Here is a 12509-nt window from a genome sequence, read left to right as displayed (position 1 = left end):
TATCCATATAAACCAAAGTAATATTTTTTCTATTAAATTATGGCTACCCAAGCCCTCACCAAGCAGACATAGGTGTCTCCAGTAGTGCTGCCATTACTTTGGACAGTCAAACTAATATAATTGGACGTAGAGATACATTTCATATTATGTCCAGCAATTGGCTAAAACTGTACACAGGCCAGAGTTAAACAATGCTGGAGATGGTAGAGGTTGAAGTCCTTTGGTTAAGGGTATCTCACCTCATTTCATCAGTAGTCTAGAAGTACTTTTGGATTCCTTAAACAACATGTACAAGATAGCGATCTATCTCAGTTTTCAAATCCCTTGTGTTTTCTTCTCCAACCCATTTTCAAACAAGGCACGTAGCTGTTCAAGATGGTGGGGACAGAGACAGCAGACCCCCATTTACAAAGTGCAGAGAGCATCCAGCACAGAGGGTTCTCACACAATTTGTTTATTCTCATAGCACCCTCTGAGAGGTCTGGAAATCCAAAAAGATAAAGGAGGCACAGGGTGTTCAGAGCAGTGAAACTTCCATTGTGGTTTGAGGGAGATAACCTAAAGAAAGATGAGCAATTTCTGATTTGCTTATTCTTCCTCAGCAAGGTAAATTTTAGGGTAGGGATCTCTTGTAGTACAGCAATCTAGTTTAAGGTAATAGGTAATTAAACAACAAGAGACCAAGGAGCATCTAAGGTTTTTAAAATCCAGGTGTATTAGGGGATAAACCTGTTTCAAACTAGGTTGATGAATCACTCCATTGGGGCTCAGGGACGAGTTCTTCTCTTGGACTTCCTCTCTTACCTTGAAGAAGCAATATAACCGTGCCTCAGTCTTAGAGGGAAAGCACTAGAGCTCAGTAGGACTACCCAAGTAACTTAAAAAAAAAAAAAAAAAAAAAAAAGCCTTCACCAAAAACAGAGCAGTAGTTTGAGTTTGAACCTGTGAGATGTTGGTCCTTCCTGAACTTGCAAGGACCTCAATGAGAATAGGAGGAGAGCACATCTCATAGGTCTGAATCTTTAACTGCTTAAAGAAATATGTAAAAAAAATACACATACTTAAACTACCTTGGAAAAAATAAAACCATCCATCTCTACTTTATAGTCAAAACAGCAAGAGTTCTCTCAAAGAATAAATACAAAACTATTCAATTAGAGCAGAAATAGAGAAGAACAGTTTATGTGCACTGATACACACTCACACTCTGTATTCTCTTAGTAAGAGGGAAAAAGTCACTTTCAGTGGTACTGAAAACTGACACTGTAGCCATCTGTGTAAATGCATTCAGGAAGCAGAAGGAGGATTTTTAAACCAAACATTTATACAAATTTTGAAGCAAGACATTTCAGACAATTCGTAACACCTCTGCTTAGCACCACCTGGTACTAAGTTCAACCCAAGATATAAAGTCAGTTTTCTCGGCAGCATAAATACAAGTACCAGATCAGATCCTCAGCTGGTATAAATCCCTTTGTCTTCACTGGCCATAGTGAGGTGATGTAGCTTTTCAGCAGCTGAAAATCTGTCACACACTACATGCAATCAGCATTAATACTTCAAAACTGAATGTATTAGAATGGAATTTTCTCTCATCACAAGATCTTGATGTTCCAAAGAAAACATCCTCTTTGTTGATGGACACACTTATATTTGATTGTCCAGGGAAATGAAACAGAAAATACTTGACAGTGTCCAGTAAAAAAATCCATTTAAAACCAGATAGTAGTTGCATGTCATGCAAACTGAAAACTGTAGAAAGAACACCTCCATCTTGTTTTTATTTCAGTGTCAGCTGACTACATAAGTGGCTGTCCTGGGAGGCTGGTGTGACAAGCTGCATTTACCAGTTGCCATTTTCAAAGTGCATACCTTGTAATAAGGAACAGAATATTTTGGCTGATGGAAGAATATTTGCACTGATGTTTACAGAAGATGCACCTAGCTGATCCATTTTTTCTAACTGCATTATGAAAATTCTCTAGCAGGAGAAATCTGTCCCATTCACTCACAGGTTTTTTCCCACTTCAATGCCATATTGACTAAACAACAGTCTCCTGTCAGATTTCAGTGATCTACCTGACACCACCAGCTGTAGGAGGATGGCTGTACATCTTGTTTTCCTCAGGAAGACAGCCTTTTGTCCTACAGCCAAGTAATGGCTCTGAACTATCCCTCACCTTTGAATGCTCTTACAGGGCAACCTGAGCTCCAAAGTCTTCCAACCAATTGCTACAACTAATGGTTTTCCTGCCCAACTCTACAAGCATTACTCTCCAATGTCCTACTACTGGTTTAAGAAAACAGAAATCATTATTTAAGCATCACAGTCAGATTTTGGGGACAAGTTTAGGCCACTTCTTATGCTACTTATGAAACACAGCAGCTGTCAGGGGAGCAATACCCACGTGCCCCTTATCCTACCTACCCACTTCACCACTTGTGGATCTGCCAAATGTATTCTTATCTACCCCAGGGAAAGAATATTTAGCTAAATGTATCAACAAAGTATCAACACACGTCATTCCCTTTAACAACTTTAAGGTAAGCTATTGGATCAGAATGCTGATGATGATTCAGATTTTTCATTGTTAAAACCTGATGACCCACAGTATCAGTCTAGAAAATAAGGAAATCCCTTTTGCAAAATTAGCAGTCATGCTTCCACTGGTTTTGATCACAGTTGGTTGAGGCTCTTTGGTCTAATACTGTGGGATAATAAAGTTGAAGAGGTCGCCAATCACTGGTACCGTGTACTATAGCAATAGGGGCCACCTGTGAATAATTTTTCAACTAATATATACTGTCGATCTCATCACTGATGCAAAGAACACAGGCACTAGAGTTTATAACTGATTTTACACTTACTACATGACCCAGTCAGACCATGTGATGTCCCAAATTAACAACCATAACATGATATGAACAGGCTTTTTTACTGGGAGGTCTAAGAAAATCCTCTCCTTTTTGCCCTGAGCACCTAAAGTCTACTGAAGGCAAATAAACAGCCACCTCCATTCCCACAGATCTGCAAGTCAGTCAAGCTGCTGTTTAAATTATTGCCAATGGGGGTTGTACTGTAAAAAAGCAAGGAGTTTTGTAAATTCCTACAAATAATATTCACTAGACTTGTTAAATCTACTGTCCATTCCTGCACACAGCACAACTCAAAACAGTAATTTGAGCAGTCGTCTGGAAAGGTTCATTACACAGCTATGGTGGCTGCAGCAAGAAGCAGCAAAGTGTGATGAAGGACTTCGATGACCCATAGTGGAATTCTGTATATACTAAAAGTAGCAGAACAACAACTACAGACATAAAACAAGGCTTTTCTGTTTGTGTCCCATTAGTGGCCCTGTCATTAGCTCACTGCATGATCTCAGACAACTTGCTTCATCTCTAACTTTTTTTCCCATACACCTTCCAAGATCATTATACTTCCCTGCATACAGTCAGATAGGCTTAATACTTTTTAAAGTACTTTTCTCTGAAAATGAATCCTTAGATGACTTGCACAAACTCAGTGTCTGTGCCTTTGCCTCTGTTCCAGCCAAGGAGCAGTTTATGGGAAAGCAAAAGCAAAAGGAGCTTCTTATATCACCATAGACAGCTGCAGGATTGCAGTGTTTCTGTTTCCCTGGTTTATCTTTTTCTTTTTTTTTTTTTTTTTAAAGCAAATAAATCTAGAAAGCCAATATATATCCATGAATATACATATGAAATTATGACATATCCTTTAGGCAGAGCCTACATCTTACTGTGCATTAAGGCCTCATGTCTGGCATTACAGTCTCAGTACAACCACAACTGTGATATACATTTGCAACAAGTTTTGCTGCAAAAATGAACATTTTAAATTTATTTTGCAATTCTGATTAGAAGATGAACCGCAAAAACCTGGACTTTTAAGACATCCACTTATGTGGGCAAAGGGAGTTGGTCCAGATAGAAAATTATATAGAATGATGCACTTGACAACAGTTTGATCTAGACACAGAGCTGTTTTGTGTTTGTTTTTTTTTTTTTAAAAAAAAAAAAAAGGAAGAACGAAGTTAGAAAAACAATGCTGGAATGGATCACTTACTCATTAATTGGTCTGTCAATCTGGACCAGCCTGATATGTTTGTCTTATGGGTGTTTATACTATGTGTGCCAAAGAAGTTTGTGACTGCAGAACCACTGCTCAGCTCTCTGCCTTGCCATCCTATAAAATCAAGCCTAGATTTTATTTAGCCCAAGCTAACTCATTATTTCTCTGAAAGAGAGAACAGCAGAAAGAACATCATAACCTTTTACTGATCAGAAGTTTGATACGCTTTTGAGTTCCCCTTTCTAGGTTAACAAACCAAACTCCTACAGTTTTTCTGCATAAGTCATGCTTTCTAAACATCTTGTTAAGATGCTTTATCTTTCTTGGAATGCGATACCCATAGTACTTGCACAGAGGAGTAAATTACTTCCTGTATCTTACCACACATAATACACCACAAAAAGTCACAGCCTAGTTTGTGATCCACTGCAAACCTCTACCAAATGTACAATGTAACAGTCAGCCACCATAGGAAGTACATGCACGATAATCGCTACACAGCTCTGTAATTCAAAAGCTTGGGCTGTCTTTAAGCCACCAAATCTATTCCAGCCTTCTTTCTTTTATTTCTCATTACTCTAATACAGCTCTGCTATCATGAAAGCATGCTTTATCTGCTAAAAATATCTTTCAGAAAAAATCTTCATCACACAAATGACCAAAACCTACTTGCTTATTCAATGAGAAAGTTGGTATACATCTGCCAAATTAAAATGAAAATGCATCATTTAATCTGAAAAAACTGTGTCGAATTTGTGTCGCTCAATCCTTCATTTTCTTTAAACTGTGTGAGAAGCGATGCAATGATGAACATTCATAAAAACCTACAGTACCAGAAAACTTCTAAGTAAGGTATATGATTCAGAAGTGAAACAAAGACACAATGCAGCTGGGCAGTTTTTGCTACAGCTACTTGCATGGTCTTCCCTTTCATTAAAGATGTCAAAGAACAGTTCTGAAGAACCTGAAATGGTAACAGTGGATCCAGAAAGATCTTTTGAATTAAGCTACAGTGGGATGAGGTGGGGAGGAAGAGTTTATTCTTCCTACTTCCACTATCCTTTACCTTTCTCCTTGGAAAAAAGCAAACAGGAATCAGCTTTCCTACTCAGACCACTATCAGTCCAATTGTGAGATGGATTAGAGATATAAATGTGTGAACTCTCCACATAAAACATCTCACATCTGAATCCAAATTACACTTTTTAATCAATAATTGTTTTGTCCAAAGCAGCCTGAAATATTCCAAGATACATTATCATTCCAATAATGTTTTATATGCTAGTACTTTCTAATTGAAATACAAAGATGGTCTATTTTAAAAAGTATAGGTATCTAGAAGGAAATTAATACTTAGTGCTTTGTTCTATTTCTGCGAATCTGAAACCCTGAAGGAAAGAAATCTGAATCTACAAATGTATGCTACATTTCACATTTATTCTTCCACATTTTAAAAGAAGAAAGGTTGTGGGGGTTTTGGAAGCTATACTATTTTTCGGATTTTCTATTTCTGGACACTTAGGCATTGCTTGTCAGAGTAGGTCTACAGAGATACAAAATTAGTTTATAATTTTTATCTGTATTGTTGTTCTTATATTCTATTCCTCCTGCAAAGCAGGTGCATCTTCTGCTCAGCATGTCATGCATTTTTCTCTTGGGAGAGTGGGTGGTTCTCAGAAAAACAAAAACTATTAAGCTGTATAAAAGAAACAAATCCAGCATAAAAAACCCTAGCAAAATGTAACGCTGCACTCTGCTACAACAATCTCCTTTCTTCTCCTGACACTTCTGTCAAGTCCATGACAATGTCTAACATTCTTCCTCAAGTTACAATAGTATTTCCTAAACATAGCTGAACATTTTAGAAAGGAAGGCAGCTTTTAACCCTCCAGTATTCAGCTCAGATTTTGAGTCTGGTATTCAATTATCAATTAAAAAAAATCAAAATAGGTAGCAGCTAATTTTAATTCCACTACAATTTTCATGGCCTCAAAAGAAGGTTTAGCAACCTGAAAAAGCCTACACACAAAGGGATCTCATGACACCGGAGTATTATGTATCCAAAAATCAAATACAAATTAAATGAAGAAAGATGTATTCATATTGTACAAGCTGGCATTTCATCTATAAAAGATATCTGTCACTTAGATATGGCACAACCCTCAGCATAATAAGGAAGAGCATTACTAAGTGCTGTAGAGCAAGTTGGAAGCTCAGACAGAGGACAGAAAGGGACAGGGACTTCAAGGGGACTTGTTATTTCATTAACACCATTCCTCTATGGAAACTGTAGAATTCAGGCTCCAAAAAGGTTTCCTAGAGCAGTGCAAAAACCACAACCAGTGTTTCCACCAAAACGTGTTTCATGCCGTCTTCAGTTGGGGAAGGCGACCAAAAACCTGCATGTTCAATATTAACATCCACTCATGTGTTTTCTCCATTAGTAATTCCTCATCTTCACAGAAGCGCTTGATTCCTTCTTGAGAAAAACATTAAAAAGTGGTGGCAGACCTATAACGGACAGATGAGCAGTGGCCCTTCCCCTTTGCTACAGGGCAACCAGCAGGTTTGAGACATTCTTAATATTCACCGAAGGCCAGATTTTCAGCAGAGCTTAGGTATCTCATTCAAGCATCACTAAGCCTGTGCACTGGCTAATCAAGAGAAACGGAGAAAGAAAAGAGAGAGGCTTTAACTACCTCTGTTCTGTACCATTTTCTTTAGGACTGGCTTTGAAGTCAAAAACCTTGTGAAACCCTTTTCAACTCCACTGTGACAAGAGCTGCAGCTGTGAGACCCCTCACTTCCACCTTTTGCTCTCTGCATCACTGCTCTCTCCTCTTCATATTCCTACCTATGTGCAGAATTCATTAGCCCCTTTACCTTCCATCACAGCACTTAAAATGAGTGAGTCTTCCAAAGGATTCAACACCTAAGAGCTTCTGTGCAGGGAGAGAGGAAAAAAAAAAATTAAAAAAAAAAAAATCAAGCATTTAGCTTTTCACTTCCTTTGGAGCTGTGGCCTTCAGCACTTCTTGGTAAGACTTTTAAAGCAAAGAACAAAAAAGAGAAATGTTTCTTACTTCCCCCTTCTCTTTCTGTCTTGCAGCCCATGGGATCAGAGCGGATGGAGATGCGCAAACGGCAGATGTCTATGACCCAGGAGACCCCAGGCACTGCACAGACTCAGCACGGCACAGGAAATCGAGGTTCCAATGCCTGCTGCTTTTGTTGGTGCTGTTGCTGCAGCTGCTCGTGGTAACCCCTCTTATTCTAGTCTCTGGGGAACAGAGTAGCAGGGGAGGGAGGCAGTAACCTGTGTATAGGACAACATAAGCCAAACAGACCACCTGGGTAATTCTGCAAATCTGTGACTGACTGTGCTCTAGTACAGGACACAACCTTCTACTCATTTTCCAGTTTACTCTTTTTCCTGCCATTGAAATAATAGACTTAAAAAATCTCTGTACAGTATCTCTGCTATCTGCTCTGATAGCACAACTGTGTTGTGCTGAACTTGTTCTCCTCAGCCTTGACCTTCATCAGCACTTCCACTAAAAACTGAAAGCAATACCAGAATGTCACAGCTCTAGATTTAAGGCTGGGACTTAACAAGCAGCACAGACTGTGTTAAATGGAGTTCAGAGAAGGTGGAAGAATTTGTAGACAGAAAATGAATGACGAGGTCCACAGCAGTGTTCTTTTGTTTTGAAGGCAAGTGGATCAGTAGTCATTAGTGTTGCCAGCTCATGGCACCTGCAACTCAGATGCAGTTAATCCTTAGGATCACAGACTTTAAACATTGTGGGTAATTTGCTGAAGATGAGGAGTTAAGCAAAACCTAATTCAGAAGAACTCCCATTACAAGGTGTTAAGGGGAAAAAAGTTATCAGGGGAGCAAAGCAAAACAGGAAGAGGAATCAGTCAATTTCTTAGATTAATGGGTTCACCTTTCTCTCTCTTATCAGCTCCTCCAAATCCAAGTGACTTCATTCAAAACTGAAGTAAAGCTTCCCATACTCAAAAGACCTGTATCTGTTTGGGGACAACTGTTAATTAATGGGCAAGACCAGATCTTATATATTTCAATGAAAAAAAGCCTTAAACAGCCATAGGACTTCAACCAAAACACTGACAGTGAGCTGAGTGCTTCTTATAAATGCACTATGCACCACATAAACACTTCAGAGAAAGCAAACCTGGCACTGAGGTGAAGGGAGTAACTCAAATAACCTTACAGCCCAGGCTAGGAATCTATTCCACCATTATTTTTTTGCAACAGCAATTGGTAGCAAATGGTTTGAAGAACACACTGGAAAGCAAGGGAAGAGCAGGCTGATCATTCTTCTGCTTTTGGTATTCAGCTCTTCAGAAGCCAATTCTGCCCTCCCTAATGTAAATAGTGAATAATTTGAAAGACAAAAGGCCGCTTGGAGTTTTCTTGCAAGTTGGCAAGAACTCTGGCTCTGATCCTAGCAAGCTTTTCAGCTGGTGCTTAGAGGTAAACTAAGGTAGAGTACTGTGCCTGTACAGCATCAGTTTACTACCTTGCAGAATGGCATCTCTATTAAAGCATCCCACAGAGCTTCCAGTGTCATCTGAACAGTTGTCCAGTGCAATCACAAGTGGCTCGGTCTAGAGCTGCATTCCACAAACACTTGTCTTTCCATAAAAAGAAAAAATAAGGCATATTTATCTACTAAGTCAGATACATAAAATATCTTTAGAATCGTTGATAAAAGTGCTTTTTTGTCATTTTACCTGTTATTTTCCAGGATGCTCATCTTCTGCGCACCTCGCTATTCAAACAATTCAAAGAAAGCACTTTACTCAAGGGTGTGTGAAACTACCCAAATTTCATGATGCTTAAAATTCCTATTTGCACTTCAGAATCATCTGGGAAACCAGTATAGGCTCCAGAACAGAGCAGCTTGTTTTAGCTTTAAAATAATTTCTGATTTTTTTTGAGAACAATTGTTTTCTAGTAGCAAGAAATGCAAAACAAGCCATAATTAAGCTATTTATATTCCCTGTTCAAAGAGCCTTTCCTCAAAATAGCTCAAGCACTTTGAAGAGAAAAATTATGACTAGGAATAAAAATAACAGTCTACATGAGTCATGCGGCTGAGTTGTTGAACATCTAATATTCAACATACACTTAATAGTAGATTTAGAATGAAGACACGGTGAAATGAGTCTCTCAGCTCAAGACTCAGAGCTTGTGTTCATTCCTAAAGCCAACACCCAAGCCTCCAGCCTGTTACTCTTCAGGATCCTGAGATGCAGTGTTGCACTAGTGTCTTTTTTCTTTACCTGTAGATTTCTAGGGAAAGAGCCTGCATGCAAGTCATATTCTGAGGCATGACATGTTCTCTTGAGGAAGCTTTTGTTACTTCTTTTGTCTTTTTTGTCCTTTTGTGCATTTATCTCATGAAGACTACAATCCTTCCTGTCAGATCTGTTGGTTCCCCTCAATTCAGTAACTCCTCTAACAAGCATTTCACTTCTTGTCTGTAAGGAATAGATAATCTATCACTGTTCATATTTTAAAAAGGCCAGAATCACTGAAAAAAAGGGTAGTAAAGGATTGAGACCTATACACCCCAAAAGAACAGAGAACTAACATTAACTACTCTTTTTTTTTTTTTTTTTTTTCCTTCCCCTGAAAAGGTGAATTGAAATAGTTCATGGGTTTAAATGTATGGTTTGGATGTTACAGAAAAAAAAAAAAAAGTTTTTGTACTATCTGCTCTCAATCTTAGCAATAGGAAAGCTTTCCTACCTCTTCAATGCATGGACTGCCTTGGCAAAGAGAAAAGCAGGTCTCTGCAGATTATGGACTAACACTAGAGAAAGCAAAAGGAGGAGATAACCAGTAAATAGTAAGGATGCAAATAAAACAAAGCCATGAGTTTAGAAGGCAAAAGGGAGAGAAAAATCAACTGATTTAACAAACAGCCTTACTAGAGATAAATGAGATTCTTAACAATTAAGGCAATTAAACTGTTATAACATTAGCATTAAAGAAAGTTAAGATAGAAATTGAGAAATTAAGTTTTATATTTTCCTAGAAGTTATAACTGCATTGCTTTATTTCAGCTGGAGAACCCATTTCATATAAATTACAGGTTATAATTCACCAGGAGCTTTTCTTCTTGACAAATTTTAAGCAGCCTTACCAATGACATGAACGTGTATTTGTATGCATGTGCATTTCTCACTACACTACAATAGCCTAGGAACTGGAACAGTCCCCACTCCCTAAAGAGAAATATGTATATTCTCAAACCCAGTCTCAAATGAAAAAGTATCATGTGCAACTACAAAAGGAATTTAAAAAAAATAGTTATTTAAACTAACATTTGATGAAAGCAGCAGGAGTTTATAGCTACCCTTCTGTGGGACATGAAAATATTCTGTGATCACTAGTGATTGCAGCAAACATTTTTCTGCAATGCTACAAACTAATACTCATTTCTAGTCAGACATACTGAAAATTATACTCAGCAATAATATATCTGCTCTTTGTGTGCCAGACCTCACATTCTGAAGCACATACTTTAAGTTGCAATCAATTACCACACAATCTGGCTATATCCACATTTGAAATATGATAGATGCTTACACTTCCAACATCACATACAGAAGTGTCTAGCTTGCTTAAAACCTGTGCTCCAGCTTCTGAGCTGTGGCTTTCTTGTAACATGGTATCACCATTCTAAACCAGTATTGGCCCTCATTGTACCTTATGGATATAAAAAATAGCCAAGGAGGAAAAAACCCCAGAAACCAGAACAACCAACCTTGAACTCTAACCCACATAAAACCTGCATCTAGTGAACCTCAGTAAAAACACTGCATCAAGCATACACATTATAATAAGTATCGATTGAGAAAAGATTCAGTATGTGATAAAGGGTACTCATGCATATATATATATATACACACTCATGTATACTATATATAGGGAGTTGGACTCAATGATCTTTATGGGTCCCTTCCAACTCAATATATCTACTCAATAAATCTACAGTCTCCGTATAGAAAATCTGTGATACAATCATCATTCATCTACATTAAAGTTTACCAGGTAGAACTGATGTCAGAGTATAACTATAGGTAATGTGACTACTTGTTGCTTGTCCTACCAGTCAATTTATTTTTTAATACTGGAGGAAAAGCAACTAGTGTATGTTCAGCCTTTTCCTCTATGAAGCTGACTAAAATTCTGTTTGCTACCTTGTAGTCTTACAGTTAGAAATCAAGAGGAGGAGAGAGCAAGAAGAACATCTCACGAACTCCAAGCAGAGGGTATTCCAAACTGTGAGGAAAGGTATGGTCTTTACCAAGTGTACTGTCAAGCTAAAATGAAGAAAACCCAAACCATACTAAATAAAGTGCATTACTTGAAATATGTAAATAACCATTATCTATTTGTCATTTATGCTGAACTTGCAGTCCTCTGTCTCTTTATCTTCTAAGGAGCCAAAGGTCTGATCTGTAATCTTTTACCTTATTTATACGCAGCATCTAACCACATTCCCCACTTTCATAACATGGCAGATCAAAACCATCATTGTAAACACAATCTCCCTTTTTTCTGAACTAGTTTTTAAATACATCCTGTTCCCACCCAGCAACTACATGATGAAGATAAGTGTCAGTGCTCAGCCTCACAAAAATAATAAATATAAAGAAAGCTCAGATCCTCCCAAGAGGCAGGCAACTGTCTCTTCAGAATTGGTCAAACAGGTAGGAGCACCTGTAAAACTGTAGTAGACAGGAGGGTGGGTACCTTTTATAAGGTTTGAATCATTGCTTCTTTCTACATATTTTCATTCAATTTTTAACAACAATTCAACAAGGACTATTAGATATAAAAAAATGCTTAGCTGTTGCAGAGGGACTTCTCTGTTGCAATTACTTTGAGCAGTAAACTGCAATTTCTGCATCAAAGTACTGGCAAACATCTGCATCAGAGCTTTTGATAAGCACACTTTTAAAACACATCTTATAAATATGTTTATTAGATTTTGCATTTGGGTAGTTCTGGTGAGAAATTAAGAGCCCCATGAATCTTGCAATTTTGTTCCATCATGATGGCAGATGCCTCCAGTCAGCTGCGAAGAGTAACATTCATTCATTTCTCTCTTCTTGTCCTCTCGTCCTTCCTCAAGCCCTGCCCCTACTCTTGAAGAAGTAAATGCCTGGGCTCAGTCATTTGACAAGTTGATGCTTACTCCAGCTGGCAGAAATGCTTTTCGTGAATTTCTACGAACAGAATTCAGCGAGGAAAACATGCTTTTCTGGATGGCCTGTGAGGAACTAAAACAAGAATCCAACAAAAGTGTCATTGAAGAAAAAGCAAGACTAATTTATGAAGATTATATTTCTATCCTTTCTCCAAAAGAGGTATATT

The 12509-nt window shown here is 38.1% G+C and overlaps 1 protein-coding gene across 3 annotated transcripts in view; it reads left to right on the top strand.

Moving 5' to 3' along the window:
* Positions 1–12509, top strand: part of RGS20 (regulator of G protein signaling 20) — a 41136-nt gene that overhangs the window by 26194 nt on the left and 2433 nt on the right. For all 3 annotated transcript variants that reach the window (XM_074898955.1, XM_074898958.1, XM_074898956.1), the window contains 3 exons: positions 7200–7348; positions 11337–11423; positions 12268–12502. In XM_074898955.1, the coding sequence (XP_074755056.1) occupies positions 7200–7348; positions 11337–11423; positions 12268–12502 (471 nt within the window). The remainder of the gene's footprint in view (positions 1–7199; positions 7349–11336; positions 11424–12267; positions 12503–12509) is intronic.

The sequence above is a fragment of the Athene noctua genome, chromosome 2 (genome assembly GCF_965140245.1).
Source record: "Athene noctua chromosome 2, bAthNoc1.hap1.1, whole genome shotgun sequence".
Lineage (NCBI taxonomy): Eukaryota > Metazoa > Chordata > Aves > Strigiformes > Strigidae > Athene > Athene noctua.
This window is presented reverse-complemented; position numbering and strand designations above follow the sequence as displayed.